The sequence below is a fragment of the Adiantum capillus-veneris genome, chromosome 10 (assembly GCF_014529385.1).
Source record: "Adiantum capillus-veneris isolate H3 chromosome 10, ASM1452938v2, whole genome shotgun sequence".
NCBI classification, from domain to species: Eukaryota; Viridiplantae; Streptophyta; class Polypodiopsida; order Polypodiales; family Pteridaceae; genus Adiantum; species Adiantum capillus-veneris.
In genome coordinates, this window is record NC_140940.1 from 116,976,677 (window position 1) to 117,000,910 (window position 24,234).

General features: G+C 40.3%; 2 protein-coding genes across 7 annotated transcripts; both read right to left on the reverse strand.

The window, feature by feature from the left end:
- Positions 1 to 1,971: 1,971 nt before the first annotated feature.
- Positions 1,972 to 3,165, reverse strand: LOC147449507 (putative L-type lectin-domain containing receptor kinase S.7). 2 transcript variants are annotated; one of them, XM_086521950.1, is made up of 2 exons: positions 2,444 to 3,165; positions 1,972 to 2,355 (listed from the first exon to the last, which is right to left on the reverse strand). In XM_086521950.1, exons 1-2 carry the CDS (start codon positions 3,065 to 3,067, stop codon positions 2,248 to 2,250), a joined length of 732 nt encoding a protein of 243 aa, XP_086378076.1. In that variant the 5' UTR covers positions 3,068 to 3,165; the 3' UTR covers positions 1,972 to 2,247. The 2 variants fall into 2 exon arrangements, with proteins under 2 accessions (XP_086378076.1, XP_086378077.1); XM_086521951.1 differs by having other exon boundaries at positions 1,974 to 2,362.
- A 36-nt stretch (positions 3,166 to 3,201) lies between these two features.
- LOC147449508 (uncharacterized) lies at positions 3,202 to 7,112 on the reverse strand. 5 transcript variants are annotated; one of them, XR_015189439.1, is made up of 5 exons: positions 5,144 to 7,112; positions 4,939 to 5,037; positions 3,947 to 4,848; positions 3,692 to 3,864; positions 3,202 to 3,339 (listed from the first exon to the last, which is right to left on the reverse strand). XR_015189439.1 is itself a non-coding variant. In XM_086521948.1 (5 exons), exons 1-4 carry the CDS (start codon positions 6,888 to 6,890, stop codon positions 3,832 to 3,834), a joined length of 2,781 nt encoding a protein of 926 aa, XP_086378074.1. In that variant the 5' UTR covers positions 6,891 to 7,112; the 3' UTR covers positions 3,206 to 3,339; positions 3,811 to 3,831. The 5 variants fall into 5 exon arrangements, 4 of the variants coding, with proteins under 4 accessions (XP_086378074.1, XP_086378073.1, XP_086378075.1 ...); XM_086521948.1 differs by having other exon boundaries at positions 3,206 to 3,339; positions 3,811 to 3,864; XM_086521947.1 differs by having other exon boundaries at positions 3,206 to 3,339; positions 3,811 to 3,870.
- Positions 7,113 to 24,234: the final 17,122 nt, after the last annotated feature.

Below are 24,234 nucleotides of genomic sequence, written 5' to 3' on the forward strand. Positions count from 1 at the left end.
TTTTTGCTTAAAAAGCATGTATATATTGTACTAGATTTGGTCGGAGTTACTCTCCTCCCCAAAAGTACTTTTTTAATTTTCAAATATTAATATTTTTTCTCTTCTATCCCCTCTGTCTTCTCGCTCCTTCTTTCTTCCTCTCTAAAAGTTTCCAACTCTCTCTCTCTCTCTCTCTCTCTCTCTCTCTCTCTCTCGGAAAAGTGAAACCTTTTTTTCATAGCTCCAACATCTCTTTCTTGAACAAGATTCCTTATCCCACTTTTTCTCCCTTCTCAAGTTTGCATCTTTCTATCGAGTTTTGTAACCTCTTTCTTGATGTACATCATGAACTTCTCTACTTTAGCTCCCTATCACTTTTGAGATCTCTTTCCACAGTTGCTGCAACTCTCTCTCTCTCTCTCTCTCTCTCTCTCTCTCTCTCTCTCTCTCTCTCTCTCTCTCTGCGAATTATGTGCTATGCAGGTAATTTCTAGTAGGAGTGTGTTTGCTCATAGCTACCAAAAGATTACTATAGAGTAGAGATCTTCTTTACATGGTGCCAATGCAAAGGAATGCAAAGCTTATCAAGGGTCATATATTTTCAATGTTGACAAAGGATCTCTCGATAAGTGCCAATTATTATAAAGTGTGTGTGGTTAGTGTATTTTTTCTACAAATGACTTATTAAAGCAATTTTCTTTTTCTTTTGAAATTAGAAAGATTATTTATTAATCTCCTCTTTTTTTTTAGCAGGTTTCATATATCAACAACATTGGAAGCCACAAGTATGAATTGGTTTAAATTCAACAATGTTCAAAAGCAAGCAAATGTATTGTTGCTTTGTGGACTTCAAAAAATCCTTTGATATGATTCCAGATAACAATTTGTGGAGAAGAATCAAAGAACTTGAAGTGCCAAGTGAGTTTCTGCTTGCTATGAGAAGGTGATATGTCGATTGTGCATGAAAAGAGGACTTTCAAAAAAAATTGAAAACACTATTGAGGTTAAACAAGACAAGTGGCATGAATGTGTTATGCGTTGTTTGGATGTTGGAAAGAGAGCATACTATGCATTTGAGAATATGTGTAATGTGGGGATGTCAAATGTCCAAAGCGTTTTCTTACAAACTTTCTTAAGTTAAAACACAAACACTATATATTTGAGTTAGGATCTCTTCCGATTGAGTTTATGGTCATGAAGAGGCATGTGGAGTACATGATAACAATGTAGCAAAACCACAATTGCATGGGAAGCATACGGGAAGCAAGCACTCAAAAGACGCATAAGAGCAAGATCTTGAGCACGGGATGGATGCAAGACATAAAAAAGTGGTTTGAAAGATGGGATACATTACAATTGCTACATGATGCTTCAATACTCACAAGTGAACGAACCAATGTATTATGGCTTGGGAGAAATCCTGTGGGTCACGCTTCATACATTAAACCACCCATATTACCCCAACTACAAAACTATGTTCTTTGCAGAAAGAGGAGATTATACTCACCCATATATGCTTGAGCCTATCTAGCTATTGTAGACATTCGACTCAGCTCCCACTCCCTTCAATGCGTGATAGATGCTCGGGTGATTGAGAAGAGGAAAATCGACTTTGCACATTATGCTCACTAGAAGTTTGAGGGTTTTGAGTACCACAAAACTACTAGAGTGCTCAACTTTTGCTAATATCCGAACTTGTTTTTCTCGCATTTTTAGGCGCCATGACTTAAGACCTACACACTTTCCTCTCCCAACCATAGTGTGGGCTCTCCATTGCGACTCTCATCACCACAATCTTGGAGCATTGAGATCATTTATAAGCCCCATACACCGTACATCATCATCATTGGTCCCATAGGGTCATATTTGACCTCCGAGGATGATAATAGAATCTCAATCTCTATCTCTCTCTCTCTCTCTCTCTCTCTCTCTCTCTCTCTCACACACACACACACACACACTCACACACACACACACAAACTTTCTAACATAGATTTGCGTGCACATATTTAATGCTAACAAGAACCCATGGCATATTACAAACATATGGCTTGTTATTGATCTCTATGATACAAATTTGGCAGATTTCATAATGCATTGCCAAGTAATGCTACTATCAAAATGCTCAGCTCTGCTAGCCCACAAAACCTTATTCTGAAAGAAACAAAACCAAGCGGACAACACATACGGAGCGTTTCCAGTTTGCATCAACACTTGTCATCATCAACACTTAAACCCTGGTTAGACAAAAATGATGATGAGTCTATATCAGCAAGCAAACGCTTGACATTGCTCTGAGAAATGACTCATACAGACTCCGTTGCCACTCAGAAACGTATCCTTCGTTAAGCTCTTCTGAAGTTGAGGCTGTTTAATCTTCAAGCTTCACAACAAACCAGGAAATCAGTGACTAATTCTATGGTATTCACTGCTCAAATGTTAAAAGCCAAGTTGCAACCTTTACCCGTAGTCTCACATGATGAGGTAGATGCACTCGAATTGGTGCCTCCGCTTCCTTTGACACTACCTGAACAACTCTGCGCATGGTAGGACGATCTTCTGCGTCGCTCGTGCAGGTCAATCCTAGATGAAGCAAGCGGCACAACTCTTCTTCATCGTAGTGATGGCCCTCCCTGCCAATATTCTCACGAGTTGCATCCAAGAGTCTCTCCTGCTGCTGGAGTCTCCAAGAATGCTCAATGTCCCTTCTTCCCAATAGCAGCTCCAGCACCACAACTCCAAAGCTGTACACATCTGCTTCCAATGCTAACTTGCCACTTGTAACGTACTCCGGTGCTATATACCCAAAACTTCCCGCAATAACTGTCTCATCAGTTTCACCACCAAAAAGTGGTCTGGCAAGACAAAAATCTGTCAGACATGCTTCCTGATTATCATCTAGCAAAATGTTGCTGGGTTTCACACCCCTATGCAAGACCGGTGGTGAGCACTCATTTCGAAGGAAACTTAAAGCTGAGGCAAGTCCATGCACAATGTTGTACTTTTGTGTCTCCGTCCCACCTGAAGTAATTTGAGAGGGCCCCCCCTGGCATGAACTTGCGGACCAGCAGAAGGTTGCCTTCTTCATAGTAAAATCCAAGATTGGGCACAAGGTTTGGATGACGTCCACTGCCTGATACCTCTAGCTCTGTCGAGAATTCCGACATACTTGCGTCTGTGAAATCTTTATTATGCTCATTGCAAGTTCGAGAGTCTTGAGTACCACACACTACTAGAGTGCTTAGGTTTTGCTCACATCCGCCCTCACATTTTCAGCCGCTATGACTTAAGACTTGCACACTATCCTCTCCCAGTCACAATGTGGGCTCTCCATTGTTTGCAACTCTCATCACCACGATCCTGCATCGAGAATCACTTATAAACCCCATACATAATACATCACAGTACATCACGTGGATCTTTGGTCCCATAGGTCATATTTGACCTCTAAGGACGATAATAAAATCTATCTCTTTCTCTTTCTCTCTCTCTCTCTCTCTCTCTCTCTCTCTCTCTCTCTCTCTCACACACACACACACACACACAAACTTTCTAACATAGATTCTCGCACACATTTAATGCTAACAAGAACTCATGGCATTGACCTCTATGATACAAATTGGCAGATTTTATAATGCATTGCCAAGTAAAGCTACTTTGATTAACATATATGTACCTACTATCAAAATGATCAGCTTTAGGTATTATGTACCCTGCAAGTCCACAGAATCTTATTGTTTCTTCTTCTTTCTTCGGGAAAAAACAAAACCAATTGGAACAATGAAGGAGCGTTTCCAGTTTGCACTTCCAAGAGGCGGTAATCTCGCATACCCTCAGTGAAGACTCCATTGACTACTCTTCTGAAGTTGAGGCTGTTTCTTCCTCCTGCACCTTCAAAACAAACCAGGAAATCGGTGACTAATTCTATGGTATTGACTACTCAAATGTTAAAAGCCAAAGTTGCAACCTTGTCCCATATTCTCCAAAAATGAGGTGGAATTGGTGCCTCCACTTCCTTTGACATGACCTGAACAACTCTGCGCATGGCAGGACGATCTTCTGGGTGGCTCGTGCAGGCCAATCCTAGATGAAGCAAGCAACGCAACTCTTCTTCATCGTAGTGATGGCCCTCCCTGCCAATATTCTCACGAGTTGCATCCAAGAGTCTCTCCTGCTGGTGGAGTCTCCAAGCATACTCAACAATATAAGGAATCTCTTCATTACGATCAATGACCCTTCTTCCACATAGCAGCTCCAGCACCACAACTCCAAAGCTGTACACATCTGCTTCCAATGCTAACGTGCCACTTGTAACGTACTCCGGTGCTACATACCCAAAACTTCCCATAATAGCTGTCACATCAGCTTCACCACCAAAAAGTGGTCTGGCAATCCCAAAATCTGTCAGACACGCTTCCTGATTATCGTCTAGGAAAATGTTGCTAGGTTTCACATCCCTATGCACAACCGGTGGTGAGCAGTCATTGTGAAGGAAACTTAAAGCTGAGGTAAGTCCACAGACAATTTTGTACTTCTGTGCCCAAGTAAGCTGGGTGACTCCATCCGGCCTCAAGTAATTTGAGAGGGCCCCCCCTGGCATGAACTTGTGGACCAGCAGAAAGTTGCCTTCTTCATAGCAAAATCCAAGATTGGGCACAAGGTTTGGATGGCGTCCACTGCCTGATACCTCTAGCTCTGTCAAGAATTCTGACATACTTAGGTCTGTGAAGTCTTTGACCGCCACAACTTGACCATCCACTAGTGTACCTTTGAAAACACGGCCACATTCAATTCTGTTATTGGTGCTGAAGCCATCTGTGGCCTGGTGAAGCTCTTCATAAGGAAATATCCGGAGTGGGCAACATTTCACTGATCCATCAAAACAAAAGAGCCATTCCAAATCCCATCCTTGAGAAAAATTTTGAGGAAAATGTTTTTAAAAAAGAGCCTCATCTCTACCTGAATCAGGAATCATCACGTACTCTTCTTGCTTCAGACCTTTATCAGAGCTGCCCCTAAAGCGACCAAGTACTTTTGAAACAAGATCTGTGAACCTAACTGCAAAATTTGATCACTGCATTATAACTTGTCAAATTTGATCCATAAAAACACAAAAAGAATAATCATTTTTAAAAAGAGCGTCTAATCTGATGATAGGTCACACATTGTTTGATTTTGGCAGCTGCTTCAATTCGCTCTCTCAATTTGCTTTCCAATTCGTTGTACCAGGACATTTCAATTGTGATAGTCATGGACTTCGTAGTGAACCCATTTTTTGCTGCAAAAACCCAATCAGACCCAGCTAGTGTTTGTTCGAATTTGTCTTCCATAAGAGAACATGATGGACTTGCACTTTTGAGAAGAATGCCCTTTAAATGTCGTAATGTTCGTGAAATCTGTGCAAAAGAAGGCCTCTTTTCTGGATTGGTATGCCAACATCTTTCAACGTAGCTTGCTAGATATGGGGGGCAACTGCTTGGTAAAATTGGTCTTTCCCCTCTCAATAATCTCTTATGAAGATCTTTAAGCTTGCCACCATCATCAAATGGAACCTTCCCGGTGAGTATTTCATAGCACACCATGGCAAAACTGTAAACATCTGCTTTCTTTGTGTATTTTCTCTCAAAGTCTCTCTTGGCTTCAGCTTTAAAAACTTCAGGAGCTCTCCAATAGGTTGTACCAGTATGCAAGGTTGTGTACTTCGAACTTGTGTACTTTGCTTTAGACGTCCCAAAGTCTGCAACCTTTACTCGCATGCGGCAACCTCCTTGAGTGCTATCACCTGAAACCTGCTTGCAAACTAGCAAATTTTTAGACTTCAAATCACGGTGCATGATGTGCAAGCCATGAAGATACTCTATCCCCTTGGCAATTTGAAGCATAAGATCTACAGCTATAGGAAGGGAGAATGGAGGATAGCCGACTGTGCAATGCTTATCTATTGCACACTTCAGATCCATGTCCATCAACTCTGTTACTAGGCTACATTTTTTCATGGAACGATTTGAAGCGCAACAGATTAATTGAAGCACATTTGGATACCTCAAGCTGGCTTGAACTGCTGCTTCCTTCCCAAGAAAGCTCTCATCCACGCCAAAAAACTCTTTCTGTGCAAACCTTTGGCCAAACCATTCAACCTCGTGTACTGTGGCAAAAGCACCATGCCCAATTGACTGCTTGATTGTGAACTGAAGAGGATCTACCCACAAGCACTCTAATAAACTATCATTTGATGCACCCACAATACTTTCATTTTCCAATTTTTGAAGCAAGTATCTCGCCAAGTAACACTGTGCCATCACTTCTTCCTGCAAATTTGTAGGCAGGTCTTCTTGTGAGAGCTGATGTTCCCAATCAGTAATATCATGCTTCAGGGCATTGATCAATTGCAAACAATCATCCTCCTGAGATGCGTCAGCCCAGATAGCATTCAACAAGCTAAAAACTTCAGCCTCCGATTCAGCAAAATTTGCAACAGATTTCTGGAACATAGCTTGGCGTATGACACAAAGGCACCATACCAGGTCATGAAGGCAGACATCTTGCACTTCACTAGTGAAGGCCAGTATCAGCGCCTTTCTGACCCACCCGTCTTGAAAGGAGCAGTCCTGCAAGAATTTGTGACCTTGGATCATCGCATGGTGGAGCTCGGAGAGGCAAGGTTGGAGATCGAGGACAACGCTCCCATCACAGCGGAGTTGTTGGGTGACATGGTCAACGGCGAGGGCATAGGAGCGAGCAAGGCAGTAGCATTGGGTGCGATGCAGGACAAAATTGGAGGGGCTACTGGCGACACCTTGAATGGAAGAGGAGAGCTCCTCGAGGACTGCAGCGGAGTTGTTGGGTGATATGGTCAATGGCGAGAGCATAGGAGCGATGCAGGGCGAAATTGGAGGGGCTACTGGCGACATCTTGAATGGAAGAGGAGAGCTCCTGCAGGGAAACACAGAGGGGATCACGTTCCATCAAGGGCACGCTCTCAATCCAGCTGCTAATCTTGCCCTGCGTCCCAATCGTAGAAAGGCTCCAGCATCCATTCCGTCGAGCAAGCTCTGTAGCAACCCAGTCGCACCGCTGCGTTGAAACTTCACAGTTCTGTCCTCACGACTAAATCCTCGCCACACTCATCAGCAAATTTGTTCATGGGCAGAGTTTGCTGACATGGCGAGTTGTGCAAATCCACGGTCCACCCTAACAGCGAGGTCAACATTTTTCTAAAAACGATTTCAAAAAAAGAAAGAAAGTGGAGAATCAACTCCGATTCTGCATTGGCAGTGTGAGAAAACAAAAATGAAGGGTGCATCATGCGAGCAAGGTGACACTTGGGATGATAGGATCGACATGAGAGATGCAGACCAGCGTGCAGGAAACGCGCAGCGGGGGGCACTCCAGGTGGCGCAGAGAAGGTAGTGATGAAGGGGCGGAGACTTACAAAAAAATTTATATCAGCAAAACTGTTGCCATAGCATCCAGCTGCTAGAGGCGATCTGGCTTAGGCCAAATGCTTCTGCTCTCATCAGGTCACGAGTTGGAGTCCGTCGTCTGTATCGAAACGGCGTTAACATTTTAAGTGGTGGTGCTCCCAGAGGATTATTTGTAGTAGTATGTCCCTCTATTAGAGGAATCTGCATAGATTCATATGAATAAAATAATGAACCATGCCTGTCATGATAAAAAATTCTTTTTGACATGCAATTTTTCAAACCCCTTTCCATATGCTTTGTGTAATGCAATCAACTTATATAATTTGTCATATATAACGTTAACTTAAAGATATAAACACAAAAAATGACAGGCAATTTTGAGATTCTAGCATGTCAAATGACATGAGTTTTTTTTAAGTGCTTGCTTTGATAGGCAAAATAGCCCTTGACAAAAAAAACAGGCATCAATTTTAGGCTTTGATATGAGGCTAGATCCCACTTTAAAATCTCTACATCTCTAAGCTTTAAAAAAAAACATAAGCAAAGAGAATTGAATTAAAAATGCACCCTTAAGCTCTACACCCTAAGCTTCAGATCCCTATGCTCTACACCCCACTTTAAAAATTCTACATTTTTAAGCTATAGAGCCCCTTTTACAAATTTAAAATTGTAGATCTCTAAGTTGTAAATCCCACTTTAAAAGCTTTAAAATTCTAAGTCCTAAAACTCTAGCGTCTCGGGGTGATCCTCCCCCTACCTGTGGATCCATGTAACATTTTCACTTTCTTTAATTCAAAGTTTTACCTTCTAATGTAAAAAAAACTCTAGGCCCTCATTGGATCATTGGAGACCTTACTTTAAAAGTTCTACATCTTTAAGTTCTAGACTTAGCTTTAAAATCTCTAAAAATAAAAATAAAAAATCTTTAAAGATTAAAGCTCTAAAGAATAAATTACTTTCATAAAGTTTCAACTAACAAAAATGACAACTTTAGTCTATTACCTCAAGTTTCAACCGGGGTGAACAAAATTCTCAAAATGAAAAGGTGGGTAAAAGAACTTCTCAAAATGAAAAGATGACTTTTGGGATTTGTGGAGCCTCTATGGCTTTATTATTTAACATGTAAGGCTGTCAACTGTCAACCTTTCATGCTTTCAAAGGCAACCCAAAATCTTTTCCTTGATATATGAGCGTCCATTTCATATTTCAAAACTCAAGACATGTCCATCATTAGATTTACACACTCTTCATTTCAATGAGTGCCCATTATCTTATTTCAACCAATCAACATTTTTGGCCTATCAAAAAATGCTTAAAAATACAACTCAACCTTTTTCCTATTTTACTCAGCAAAAAGAGAAGGCAGCGCTTTAGCCTTTCCCCTTTGAGCAGGCCAAAAATGATTCTATCTCCTAATGGATCTACAAAAAACTAGAGTGCTTCATTAGCCGCGTTTGACATAAAAAAGAAAAAGAAATCGACAAGTTCTATTATTTGATGTTATTAATCGACAAGTGACAACCCTCACTTCGATTCAATACAAATGTGGCTAACAAAGCACTCTAGATAGAAAGCTGAAAACAAAGCACAAACTCTCTCTCTCTCTCTCTCTCTCTCTCTGTCAAGCTTTTTTCTTCTATGTTCTTGTTTTCTTGTGTTTACATTGTACAATGCCACAATCTTGATGTCTCAATTTTGACATGTCTAAATATATCCTTAGCTATTAAATTGTATTAATTCTTTGATTCAATCTCGCTTTATTTTGTGCATTCTTGTTATTTGTGTAAGCATGGTTGTGTCATTCGAAGATTCAACAAGTGTATATATTCTTGGAGAAGAAAATGGATGGAGAGAGAGAAAGAGAGAGAAAGATTGTTACCTTTCGTCAAAGCAAGTTTTTTTGTTTCTTAATTGGTATTGTCCCAAGTGCGTTACGATTGTGATGCAACAATTTTGAGTCGTGTACCTCGCAAAAGAACCGTAAGAAGGGTTAGAATTTATATAAAGTGATACGAATCGTATGAAATATATTTATTTTTTAGATGTTGTCCCCTTTTCATGTTTGGAAGAAAAAGAAAACATGCAAGTCTCCTTGCATGGGGGAGTTTGCACAGTCCTCCCCAATTCTATGTCCCTAAGGCTGTAGGTTGTCTTAGGGCCACAAGATGTTGTTTATGCCAATAAGAAACCCTTTTATGCTCTATGTTGGCACTCTATGTCCCTAGGCGCACAAGGTGTGCCTCGTATGATAGTTAGAAACCCTTTATTCTATATGTTGTCACCATATGGCCTTAGACCATAGAGTGCCCTCTGTGCTAGTAAGAAATCCTCTATACTCTGTGTTTGCACCCTATGGACCTAGGGCCACAAGGTACCCTCTATGCTAGTAAGAAATCCTCTACGCTCAATATTGAGACCATGTGGCCTCAAAGACATAGGATATCCTCTATGGTAGGGAAAAAAACCCTCTATGATCTATGTTCACAAACAATTAAAAAATCTAAACAATAATATAGAGTATCATATGGCCCTAAGACCATAAGATGTCATCTATTGCACCTATAATTCCATTTGGTATTTTATTTAACTATACAAAGTTAAATGAGGCACTTACTTAGATAAACTATCATAATTCTAACTTTGAATTTATTTCCTAACATAAAACTACAATATAAAAACTCCTAATATAAGTTTGTGCCAAAGAATCAATGTTAAGATGAAGATTTTTTACATTAAGTACATGCTTTAAAACTTCACTCAAAGGTTTTAGAGATGGTGTCTCAAAAAAAGGAGGTGTTTAAAAACACCATTTGATGTGAATAATACAAATTGTATTCATTAATTATGTCAAAATAGTATAAAGTATAGACATAAAGATTACCACCAACTTGACAGTTGCATAAAAATGATGGTCTTCATCGCATGTACAATAAAGTACTAACTAGAAAGAGTATGATATCTCCAAGATAAAAAAACACCGTTTTGTAACACTACCAAATGTCAAGAACATTCTGATTGTTTGGATCACTTAATAAAGACAATTAATAAGAAGAAAAAGTTAACAATACCATAGAAGCATCAAACAATGAAACCAAAGAACTTGAATGAGAGAAGTCTCCTCACAATAGGATGCACTTCATTAAAAAAATACTTTAAAGATGTTTCAAGATATCCCACAACATTCCATCAAGTTTAAATTTTGAAAAGTACACAATGCCAAATACTTGGTAGATGCTATTTAGAATACTTAACTAGTACACTTAAGGTGGCCTCCTTCTTTTGAGATTTTGAGTCCTTTGAGACATATAACATTGCATTACATAGTGAGTCTCAGGAGCAGGATGGAACATTACAAAATTTCTTATGGTATAGTCTCTCTTGTCTTTAGCATACAACCATCCACATAACCATGGAACAATTTCATCTTTTAAAAAACTTTGAAGCAATTGAGTAGGTTGGTTTCAAAACTTTAGAAAAATCATATAAGTTCCTTGCATATTCCACATCACTCAATATGGACTATCATCAAATATTATAGTGTTGCCCCCATCTAAATAATCAAATAGCTTCCATATGGTCCAAAGATTTTTGTGATAGGTTGTTTTGTAACCGATCGAAATTTGAATTTTGGCAGCACTTGTTATCCATAATCATCTTGAATTTGTGACTTTGTGTAGGAAAATAGGTCTTGATTATGTGTTGAGCTTTTTGTAAACGATGGCAGCTCCAAATCCAAACCTCAAAGAACTCAAAGCAAAATCTTAAGAAATACTCTGCATCTGGATGCACCGCATACACCTCATTGTTATCTTCTGCAATGCACATGTACTTGGTCCAGGTTGGCCTTGATTGAAGCTCAAATGTTGTAAGAAGCACACCCTCTAAATCCAAGATAAGCGTTCTTTTGTCCTGTTTGAAAGATGTTGGTAGATAATGAAACCATTGCTCTTGGTTTGAATGTGATATTTGATGTAATATGAAAGGGAGCTCCTCTATTTTGTGATAATCTAATAGCAAAACATTTTTTCTTAGAAGCCCTGAAATGATTTTAAAAAAAAGTTAATAGAGATCTTAAGTGTGTTAAAGACCTTAAGAACATAGGGTGCTAATATGTGGTTACACTTAGTAAGTCCTATGTAAGAACACATGCCAAACTATGACCCTATGGCCTTAGAGTCATAGGGTGTTGAGACCATAAAGTGAAATTCCCCCAAGGTTATAGAGCAATATTTGACCTTATGAGCATGTAGATTGTCCTTGATGGCATAGTGAACTCAAATTTCAAAGCAAACAACTATAAAAGCTTTTAAAAAAAAGAGCATTTGGCACATGAAACTCAGAAGTTACTTATAGTATTGAAAGACAATTTTAAAAACTATTAATCATTTACATCTTCATATATCTTGAAACCCTAAGCACTCTAACAAAGTCTCTGAGTACATAAAGATCTTTGTAAATGACAAAATGTTACAAAACATTGCTGCATCATTTCTTGATATAGGGCTATTTGAGATCATACTGAATTTTTAGATGCTTTATATAATTCCTGGCTTCATGTACTTTGATCACAGGGTCCTTGTATCCCAATTTTTGGGTAAGCATGATTGCTTTTGTACCTTTCAAGGCTGATAATAATTTGATATTCTTTAAGACCCTTACTTTTTCTCGATCACGTGCTGAAAGTTTCTTGTCTTGACTTCGAGTGGACATTCCACTAGTGCTAGATGTTGTAACTTTCTCATCGTGAAGAGGACGAGAAACTTCTGGTAGCCTTCCCATGGAGTAGGTTTTTCCTAGAAAAATTAGATTTCTCTCCTCCCACTCTGCAACAACCTTGTGTATACGGTTATAAAGTTCATGACGTTGAGCAATGGGTGCTTGTCCATATAAATGAGACCCTGTAACTGTGCGAATGTCATTAACATGATTGAGAGCTTTGATATATGGTAGCAGCTCCCCAAGGAGGATATTATCCTCCTCATCATCAACATTAAATGATGGTGGAAAAATACAATTCAATGCAGGATTCACACATCCCTTTAATGGTTCATCATCTACAAGAAGAAATCTTCTTGCATCAAGCCCAAATTTTGATGATGCAATAGCCAACGGTTTGAAAAGTGCTTCTACTCCTGGATTATCTAAGCGAGTGATCCTTGATTCTACGCATGGTTGACATTGGCTTTGCCCCCATATCATAAAGAATGGAAATTTTTCTTTAGCTTCCTTTTCTAAAATCTTGATGATGTCCACAACATGCATGTCATTAGCAGCTGACCATATCCCTACATTGAAACTACTAAGTAGAGCCTTTAAAAACTCAATGCATCCTGGACGAAGAACAATATGCTCATGTCCAAACTTTAAGCTCTTCATTTTCTTGGACTTTTGCCAGCCTCTCCTCAGGAACAATCCACACAAGCTCACTATTATAGTCAGCATTGGTTTGTTGGTGGATGGAAGGTCTGACTCACCATGCACTTCGATTTCCAAATCCTGGGGTGCTAAAATATTTGTGTTGGATTCTCCTTCTAGCATTGCACATGTTCTGGAACTTCCATTGCCTTCTACTTCTATTGTGGTGTCATGCAATCCAATTCCCAAATCTTGGGCTACTAGAATATTTTCATTGGATTCTTCTTCTTGCCTTACACATGTTCTAGAACTTTCACTGTCTTCTTTCATTGGATTACTCTTTAAATTTATCTCCAGTCGTTGTAGCAGTTGACCTTCAAAGATTTGTAGATTCTTGTCATCTTCGTCAGAAACTCTTTGGTTGACATGGAGATTGATAGAATCTTTCTCAGTAGGGTCAATGGCATTAGCATCCTCTATACCGACAATCTCGAGTAAAACTTTGTCAGCCGCAATATCTTGTTGAAGGACTGTAAGTTTAAAGAACACCTAATTTTAGATTCCAAAGTATCTACATTTTGATAACTCTTTTTTGTCACACTCTTAGAAAAAACCAATCGCAAATAGCAAATTTACTAACCGACAACACATCTACAATGAATTTATTTTTATGCTCCTTATTTTCTAGATATTCCTAATCTTTATCTAGCTACATTAGTTCTTTGTCCATGATGGTGGCGCCTAGAAGTATACTTGGAGAAACATTTATGCCTTTAAGCTCTAGAGCACAAGTCTCATTTTCTATTGCCATGATCTTCTTGCATTGGATGATTTCCTTGACTAAGTTTCTTATGGCCTTCAGGCCATACGGTTCTCTTTGTAGATATCTCTATGACTTTAAGATAATCCAAAATATGTCTCTTTATGGCCTCAAGGCCATAGGGTTAGGATTGTTGGGAGGTCTCAACATATAAATAGATATATGGCTTCAAAGCCATATGGTACTTTATTTATGTGTCACCCTATGGCCCTAAGGCCATGGGTTGTCATAGGGCCACAAGATGCCCTCTATGAGCACTAGTAAGAAACCATATATACTTTATGTTGGCACCCTATGGCCCGAGGGCCACAAGGTCTGCCTCTTATGCTAGTAAGAAACCCTTTATGCTACATGTTGTCACTCTATGGCCTTTGGGCCATAGGGTGCCCTCTGTGCTAGTAACAAATCCTCTATGCTCTATGTTTGCACCCTATGGATCTAGGGCCACAAGATACCCTCTATAATAGTAAGAAATCCTCTATTCTCTCTGTTTGCACCCTATGGACCTAGGGCCACAAGGTACCCTCTATGCTAGTAATAAATCCTCTATGCTCAATATTGAAACCCTATGGCCCCAAGGCCATAGGATGTCCTCTATGCTAGTAAGAAAAACCCTCTACGCTAGATGTTGGCACCCTATGGAGACTTGAGGGCCACAAGGTACCCTTTATAATGCTACTAAGAAACCTTGTATGCTCTAGGGGAGCACCAAGTAGCCCCTAGGCCACAAGGTTCCCTCTATGCTAGAAAGAAAACCTCTACGCTCTACATTCGCAACCTACAGTCCTCGGGCCATAGGGTGCATCAAATGGCTCCTAGGCCACAGGGTGCCCTCTATGCTAGAAAGGAAACCTCTGCGCTCTACATTGACACTCTATGGCCCCAGGGCCATAGGGTGCCCCTTACGCCTAGTATGAAACCATTGAAACTCTATATTAGCATCTAAAGACCGTAGGCTACAAGGTGAGCTCTATGTTAGTAAGAAACCATCTAAACTCTATGCTGGTAACCTATGGCCCAAAGGCCATAGGATGGCCAAGGAACCCTTTAGGACCATTCCCCACAAAGACCACCTTATGGCCCCATGGTGATTTAGTGGCCTAGGTGCCCTTCTTAACACTCTTTTATTTTTGTATCATATGGCCCCAGGGAAATAAGCTATCCTCTATGCTATCAAAAAACTGTTTATGCTCTTTGTTGGAATCATATGGCCCCAAGGCCATAGGGTGCTCTCTATGCTAGCAAGAAACCCTCCATGCTATATGTTTTCACCCTATGGCACCAAGGACACAGGGTGTACTCCATGATAGTAAGAAATCCTCTATGCTCTAAGTTTGCACCCCATTTGACTATGTTGACACCCTATGGCCCCAGGGCCATAGGGTGCCCCTAGGGCCACAAGGTGCCCTTTATCCTAGGAAGAGACCCTTTATGCCCTAAATTGGTACTCTTTGGCCTCAGGGTCATAGGGTGCCTTTTATGCTAGTAGGATACATTATATGGTCCTAGGGCCATAGGGTGTCCTCTATGCTAGCAAACCCTCTATGCCTAATGCTAGCACCCTATAACCCCAGGGTCACAAGGTAGCCCTCCATGCTCTATATAGGCACCCTATGGCCCTAGGGCCATAGGGTCATTCTATGCTACTAAGAACCTCAATATGCTCTATGTTGGCACCCTATGTCCCTAGGGCCACAAGGTGTCCTCAAGGCTAATATAAACCCCTAATGTTTCATGTTTGCACCCTATGGTGCTAGTACCACAAGGTGTTGTCTATGCTAAGAAGAAACCTTGTGTGCTCTGTGTTCACACCCTACGGCCCTAGGGTGCCCTATATGCTACTAAGAAACACCATATGCTCTATGTTGGAACCCTGTGGCCCTAGGGCCATAGGGTGCTATCATAAGAAACCATCTATTGTCTATGTTGAGACCCTAAGGCCATAGGGGACCTAAGGCCATAGGGTGGCCAAGGTGTCCTTGAAGAGAATTCCTCACTACATACATATAGAATACTTTATGGCCCCAAGACCATTGAGTGACCTAGGTGCCCCTTTAGAGACTCTATATTTGTACCCTATGGACATTGAGTGACTTACGTGCCTCTTCATAGACTCTATGTTAGAGCCCTATGGTACTAGGGTCATAGAGTGCTCTCTATGCTACTAAGAGACCCTATATGATCTTTGCTAGCACTCTTGGGGCCATAGGGTACCTTTCATGTTAGCAAGAAATTCTACATGCTTTATGTTAGCACCCTATGGCCCTAGGGCCACAAGATGCCTTCTATGCTTCTATGCTAAAAGGAAATCCTCCATGCTCTAAGTTGGTGTATGACCCAAGGGCCAAAGGGTGTCTTCAATACTAGTAAGAAACACTATATGCTCTAAGTTTGTATCCTATGGCCCAAGGGACATAGGGTGGCCAAGGCATCCACTGTACATTCACAAACGGATCTTGATTACGATGTCATTAGAGCACATAGCATTATTTCTAATATTAGTAATTTCAATAAAAAAGTCAAGTTGTTTTCTTAAATACCATTTATATAGGTGATATACTTTTTGACATAATTTTCAAGGATGAATACACATTAAAAGTTTTCATAATAAAATAGTCATGAAAAAATCCAAGTGTATATATACATTAAAATAATTATAGGTGGTATATATCAACTTAATTAGACAATGATAGTCATGAAAAAATCAAAGTGTTAACTTTTTTATAAAATCTCAATGTATTCATGATCTTATTAGAATGTGTAAGTTAATACTGCGGTAAATATGCAATCCAATATACAAAATTGAATCATTATCATACATCATACATTTGTTGCTTTGCCACACAGTTGAAGGGGTCTTTGCCTTCAAATATCATCATAACATTCAAACATTTAAATAAAATTTGCAAGTACTTTAATTCACAAATGCATTGATCTGTTGGTGGATGGAAGGTCCCGCTCACCATGCACTTTGATTTTCAAATCCTGGGGGGCAAAAGTATTTGTGTTGGATTCTCCTTATGGCATTGCACATGTTCTGGAACTTGCATTGCCTTCTACTTCCAATTTACAAACTTAAACAATGGTTATACATTATACAATCATTTCTTTGCAATAAACCTTGATACAATGTTCCGATTGCTACATGACAAGCTAAAAAATTCTACTAGTCTTCCCTCTATTGAAAAAAATTCAAGATATAAAATCCAATTCTCTGCATCATCTAGAAGAGAAACAAAATCATAGTTTGGAACAAAATACTCACACTTTATATCTTTGAATAAAATCTTGTTACAATTAAAGAACTAGATCTTCACATAATCCAAAGGACAAATGCTTCAATAACCATTTATACTCGATGTTTACTATCTAAGCAAATAATTGGTATTTACAACAAATGTTGAATATATATTTAATCTAGTTAGTTGCAATACAAAGATAATTATTTCAAACGCTTACACCATCAATTCACAATAGAAGAACTTACACCCAACAAAAAATGATCATACATCAATTGTTCAAACTCTCATTTTGGAATTTTGAGGACTAAATACGTTTTAGTTTTTTCTAGCTTATTTCATTCTCAATAGAATATTAAACCTTAATCACAAGATAAGAAATATATGTCCCTAATGTATATGGACACAAGATATAAGGCCAAAGAAAAATGTTTTTGAAACACTTAAAGAGTTTTTAGGTGACTTAGAATAACCAACCTATGGTCTAAAGGCCATAGGGTGTCATGTGATGTTTTATAAGATGTGTCCATAAGAGCTAGGTGATTTGCATCCATGTGGTGGTTTAAGTGCCCCTGTGGAGATTCTATGTCACCACCCTATGCCCCTAAGGCCTTAGGGTATCCCAAATGCTCTTGGATAACTTATGTTTCCTTCTAGAATAGCCCAAATACTCATGTGCCCGTTTAGAGACTTTATGTAATCACTCTATATACATAAGATTGTAGGATAGCTGTGTTGACACCCTATGGCCTTAAGGCTGTAGACTATCCCAAATGCTTATGTGCCCTTTTAAAGACTCTATGTAATCACCCTATATCGGTAAGATTGTAGGGTAGCCAAATGCTTTTGGGGGATTCTATGTTGACACCCTATGGGCCTAAGGCTATAGAGTAACCCAGATGCTTGCGTGCCCTTTTAGAGACTCGGTGTAGTCACCCTATATCTGTAAGGTTGTAGGGTATCCCATTTTCTTTTGGGGGATTCTATGGCCCTAGGGCCATAGGGTGTCATGTCTACAAAGAACTCTATGATCCTCAAGTCATAGAGTATTCTTCCCAAACCTCATATGATCAATTAACTTTAAAGTATTACATAATATATATGTTATGACCATATATAAATGTAGAATTATATTTACTACAACATGTCCATATAATATCATACACTTAAGTCTAATTCATTTATTGTGAAAAAACTCAAACTCACAAGTTCACATTTTTTCAAAGAAAATAAATTGAGAAAAATAACGAACCAAACATCAATGCTTTTAATTAACATCATGGATAGATTTGAGATGGGACAAATAAAATAAAATGACAACAATAATAGTCTAAATATCATTAATGTAATATCATGGGTGGCTAGCTTAACTTATTTCCTGTAGAATTTCTAGAATGGCCTCAGCACTTGCATCCAATGGTTCTTCAATTTCTTCTTCCTCTGAATCCTTGGCATTGACTTTCTCTGTGTTATCCACACCTGTCCACCTTCTAAGATCAAGGTCTTCTTCCACTATGGAATGGCAAAGAGATTCCAATGCGTCATTTGATCACTACTACATGCAACTGATATCACCTTTCTCTGTTGTTGTAGTGCCTCTTTAGTCCCATAGCCTAATGAGAATATGTCTATTACTTGATCATCTTCTTTGAGACACATGCATTTGATTGTACGACGTACAAAAAAGGATTTGGCCGTGGTCACAGCATCATACTCATCGTCATTGATGCAGAGAGTATGCATTGGCTCCAACAGTGACTCTTTAACACTAGAGTAGTTGGTGTACTGCTCTCCTTGACTGAAAAATGCCCAAACCCCAAAAATTACTTCATGAAGAGCACATGTTTGGATGGTCTCTGATCCCATTAAGGAGCTCAAAGGTAGAACGTGCATTTCATACCATTTAGCTTTTTCAGAAATTGCCTTCTCTAAGGAAGCAGCATGCTGATACTTGACTAAGCCGGCAATTAAAAACTCTGATGGTTGATGTACTACCCCACATACTCCATCAATTACTTTACCAAATTGGGCAGCACTCCAACCACTAGATGTAAGACTTTTGTGTGTTGTATCTATGATGCAAACACCAACACGAATTTTAGAGCTATTCTCACTGTAGAGAAACTCAATGCCTTCCAAATTCTTTCTAACACACTTGATTGTCCATGGTAAAATGAATTGCAAACTAGAAGTGCCATTCTTTTGTGCAATGATCCACTGCACATATCCCCTAGTGATCTCATGAATTGGCTCTTTCTCCTTTCGTTTTTGTAGTAGGAGATTTAGCCATTGCGTACAACTCGTGAAGAGAGATTTGTAAATCTCATCTGTAATGTTATAATGAGACTTACATTTATCCCATGAAGTAACTGCTATTGCTGATGGATCTATCTCTTTAAATTCCATCAACATTTGAGGCTCAAAAATCCTGGTTTGCTTTAAGTTCATTGCACGTGCAGTGAGGTCGAGCATGCCCGCTTGATGTGGTTGCTTCACTAAGCAGATCTTCTCATCTGTCAGCTCCTTTTGTAGTAGCTTGACATCATTATTTTCTAAACCATTTAGGCATCTAAAGATTTTTGTGCTTGGTTGTCGCCCACGAGCACTTGATGTCTGATGCTTCTTCAAGATGTTTATCCACGGATTATAGATTTCATCATCGTACATGACCATGTGTGCTTCTTTGTTGGCAAATGATTTATGGTTGAACACGATGTTCTCCACGTTTACAAAGGCCTTCAAAATAAAGAAAAGAAAATTAACTGTATTTCAAGACATATTTGTAACAAAAACAAGCATAGGGAAGTGGAACTTACATCCCAAGCTGCTCGACTCGGATGACCGATAGGAACACCTGCCTTGGGTTTTGTTGGTTTAGAATATGCAAGCCATTGACTACGGCCATGATTCAAGACCTCCACACAAGGCTGGTGTTTCATTGCTGTTATTCTCTCCTTGTTCTCCATTTTGGAAATTCAAACAGCAACCTCTTTCGGAGCGTCTACCACTATCCTTGCAGTTCTAAACTTGTAGAACTCTTTTCTCAAAGTATACTTAGTGCTGTTGTTACGCAAAAAAGCTCTAGCCGCTATGATGGAATGCTGACCAGCTAGAATCCAGTAGTGGTATGTTGATAGCTTGTGTTCATGCACTTCAACTGTTTGTAAAGGCATTTTTGTAATTGGGTTATACGGCATCAAGTCTGCTGCACTGGAGACTGGCCTAGAGTGCCCTGTAAATTGCTTCAAGAGATATTTCACATACACATCTGACAATGGTCTGCATTTATAGCCATCTGGTGCAAGGTTGCATTGCTCAACTGGGATCAATTGGGTAAATTGTAAACCAAATTTAAAATAGTGTGAAATTCCGACGTATCCATCTAGCCCACTCTTAGAAGTTTTGGCAACTTCTTTATCAAGATCTTTTTCTTTGGGCTGTATAATAAAGTCCAACACAGCTAAGGATGCTGAGTCCACAACCACTGCCACTGAGGGGGTTCCAACTGTTAGGGTTGCAAGTCCACTAGAATCTCCTACTTCTTGAGTCTGTAAGGGTATAACTGAAAGATTTTCTTCGGCCACATTTCCACTATTTTCTCCAAGTGAGGGAGTTTGACTCTCCTTGAGCGTCTTAGATTGATTTGTTGTACCTGTGTCTTCATTCTTTCACTTCTTATTCTTCTTTGTGATGCTCAATTTACCTAAATATTGATTGACTTTCTTAAAGACCTCAATATATAAGTCTATAAAGTTCTCACTTGGAGTGTCGTCTTGAAGCTCCACCCACCCTGCTTTTGTCATTGTCACTCCTTCATAATCAACCTTCACCAATTTTTGAGCAAAGGCCACAGGCTCCAACAAGTAGGAGTCACCATTGAGTAGTTTTACTCCAAGGCATGGAGACATTTCAAGATCTGAAAAATCTTTTTTTATCTCCTTGACAATACCACAGTCCTTGAAGGGCAGTTGCTCTTTACCTTGAAAGAACAAGTGGACTTTCTGATCACTTCCACCATTTGGTAAGTGAAAATCTAGATACCAAGAACTTGGTGTTGAGCCTGTTGCATCAACTAACTTTGACTTTCTCTTCTGAGACATGTTCTGTAAAAAGAATGACATATATTTGACAAGATGGATATTATTACATCCATATGGACCTAGGGCCATAGAGTCCCCTCGATGTTAAACCATGTGGTCCTAGGTCCAAAGGGTGCCAACAAAATGGTTCTACAAGTGTACCTAAGCCACTCTATGGTAGTGTGATCACATGTTCTCTTATGACATTAGAGGACCCTCAAAGAAGTATCCCTTGAATGGCCTAAATACCCCTTTAGAGCCTCTACACCAACACCATATGTCATCATGTGGCTTGAAGGCCATAGGGTCCCCTGCATGCTAGTAAGAACCTCTCTATGCTCTACATTGGCATCCTATGGCCCCAAGGCCACAAGGTGGCCTCAATGTTTTAAAGAAACGCTTCATGAGGGTTTTCTGGTAACCTATGACCCCAGGGCCATATGGTGCTCTCTATGTAAGTAAAAACCACTATTTGCTCTATGTTGAGGAGACCTTGTGGGATGAAGTCCATAGGGTCCCCTCTATGCTAGTAAGAACCTCTGTTTACTCTATAATGGCACCCTGTGGCCTGAAGGTCATAGGGTTCCCTCTATGCTACTAAGAATATCTTTGTGCTCTATGCTCTATTGTCTATGCTCTATGATCTATATTGACTTCCTATGGCCCCAAGACCACAAGGTGCCCTCATTGTTTCCGAAAACCCCTCATTGTTTTGCTATGGCCCCAGGGCCACAGCTCTCTATGTCGATATAAAGCACCATTTGCTCTATATTAGCTCCCTAAGGCCTGAAGGCCATAGGGTTGGCCTCAAGGGCCCCAAGGGTGCTCTGTATGCCAATGAAATATACTATTTGCTCTATATTGAGAAGACCTTGTGGACTGAAGGCCATAGGAACCCTTCTATGATGGATTTTTGACAACTAATCCCCCTAGGTCAGGATGTTCTATATGCTAGTAAAAACACTATTTGCTCTATATTGGCACCATGTGACTTGAAAGCCATATGGTCCCCTATATTCTAGCAAGAGCCTCTCCATGCTCTATATTGGCACCCTTTGGCCTGAAGGCCATAGGGTCCGATCTTTGCTAGTATGAACCGATCTATGCTCTATATTGGCACCCTATGGCCATAGGGTCCCCTGTATACTAGTAAGAACCTCTCTATGCTCTACACATCCGATGAGCCCAAGGCCACAAGTTGCTCTCTATGTTTTGAAGAAACCTTTCAGGAGGGTTTTTTGGCAACCTATGGACCCAGGGCCATAGGGTGCTCTCTATGCCATTGAAAAGCCCTCATTGTTTTGGTACCCTATGGCCCCAGGTATAAAGCACTATTTGGTCTCTCTATGCTAGTAAGAACCGATCTTTGTTCTATATTGGCACCCTTTGGCCTGAAGGCCATAAGGTCCGCTCTGTGCTAGTAAGAACCGATCTATTCTCTATGTTGGCACCCTAATTCAGGCCATAGGGTCCCCTGTATGTTAGTAAGAACCTCTCTATGCTCTACATACTATGACCCCAAGGGCACAAGGTGCCCTCTATGTTTTGAAGAAACCCTTCATGATGGTTTTTTGGCAACCTATGGACCCAGGGCCATAGGGTGCTCTCTATGCTAGTAAAAACACTATTTTCTCTATATTGAGGAGACTTTGTGGGCTGAAGGCCATAGGTTCCCCTCTATGCTAGTGAGAATTTGTTTTCTCTACGTTGACACCCTGTGGCTTGAAGGCCATAGGGTTCCCTATATGCTAGTAAGAAGCTCTCTATGCTCTATGCTCTATATTGACATCCTATGGCCCCATGGCCACAAGGTGTCCTCATTGTTTCGAAAAAACCCTCATTGTTTTGGCACCCTATGGCCACATGTATAAAGCACTCTTTGGTCTCTCTATGTTAGTAAGAACCGATCTATGCTCTATATTGGCACCCCCCTATGCTAGTAAGTAACTCTTTATGTTCTACACATCCTATGACCCCAAGGCCAAAAGTTGCCCTCTATGTTTTGAAGAAACCCTTCATGAGGGTTTTTTGGCAACCTATGGACCCAAGGCCATAGGATTCTCTCTATGCCATTGAGGAGACCTTCTGAGCTGAAGGCCATAGGGTCCCCTCTATGCTAGTAAGAACCTCTTCTTTCTCTACGTTGACACCCTGTGGCCTGAAGGCCATAGGGTTCCCTCTATGATAGTAAGAAGCTCTCTATGCTCTATGCTCTATGCTCTATATTGACATCCTATGGTCCCAAGGCCACAAGGTGCCCTCATAGTTTCGTAAAAACCCTCATTGTTTTGTCACATTATGGCCCCATGTATAAAGCACTATTTGATCTCTCTATGCTAGTAAGAACCGATCTATGGTCTATATTGGGACCCTATGGCCTGTATGCTAGTAAGAACCTCTCTATGATCTACACATCTTATGACCCTAAGGGCACAAGGTGCCCTGTATGTTTTAAAGAAACCCTTCATAAGGGTTTTTTTGGCAACCTATGGACCCAGGGCCATAGGGTGCTCTCTATGCCAGTAAAAAAAACTATTGCTCTATATTGAGGAGACCTTGTGGGCTGAAGGCCATAGGGTCCCCTCTATGCTAGAACCTCTGTTTTCTCTATATTGACACCCTGTGGCTTGAAGGCCATAGGGTTCCCTCTATGGTAGTAAGAAGCTCTCTATGCTCTATGCTCTATGCTTTATATTGACATCCTATGGCCCCAAGGCCACAAGGTGCCCTCATTGTTTCAAAAAAACCCTCATTGTTTTGACACCTTATGGCCCCAGGTATAAAGCACTATTTGGTCTCTCTATGCTAGTAAGAACCGATCTATGCTCTATATTGGGACCCTATGGCCTGAAGGCCATAGGGTCCTCTGTATGCTAGTAAGAACCTCTCTATGCTCTACACATCTTGTGACCCTAAGGGCACAAGGTGCCTTGTATGTTTTAAAGAAACCATTCATGAGGGTTTTTTGCCAACCTATGGACCCAGGTCCATAGGGTGCTCTCTATGCCAGTAAAAAACACTATTTGCTCTATATTGAGGAGACCTTGTGGGCTGAAGGCCATAGGGTTCCCTCTATGGTAGTAAGAAGCTCTCTATGCTCTTTGCTCTATGCTCTATATAGAGATCCTATGGCCCGAAGGCCACAAGGTGCCCTCATTGTTTCAGATGGAATGTAGGGCACCTTGTGACCCTAGGGAACATAGGGAATCCTATGGCGTTTGAGATTGTAGATTGTCACCCTATGGCCCTTGGACCACAAGGTCTTTAGATGGGACAGAGGGCATCCAAGGGCCCACGGGTGGCCTACGTACATAGGGTACACCATGGTGCATATTAAC

What these genes read in the sequence shown, in the direction of transcription:
- LOC147449507 (XM_086521950.1), bottom strand. Translation starts at nt 3,067, where the DNA reads ATGAAGAAGGCAACCTTCTGCTGGTCCGCAAGTTCATGCCAGGGGGGG. An exon ending in CTCATCATGTGAGACTACGG is followed by an intron (nt 2,356 to 2,443) that starts GTAAAGGTTGCA and finishes TGAAGCTTGAAG; the next exon opens with ATTAAACAGCCTCAACTTCA.
- LOC147449508 (XM_086521947.1), bottom strand. Translation starts at nt 6,890, where the DNA reads ATGTCGCCAGTAGCCCCTCCAATTTCGCCCTGCATCGCTCCTATGCTC. An exon ending in CGTGATGATTCCTGATTCAG is followed by an intron (nt 4,849 to 4,938) that starts GTAGAGATGAGG and finishes TTGATGGATCAG; the next exon opens with TGAAATGTTGCCCACTCCGG. An exon ending in TTTGGAGAATATGGGACAAG is followed by an intron (nt 3,871 to 3,946) that starts GTTGCAACTTTG and finishes TTTGTTTTGAAG; the next exon opens with GTGCAGGAGGAAGAAACAGC.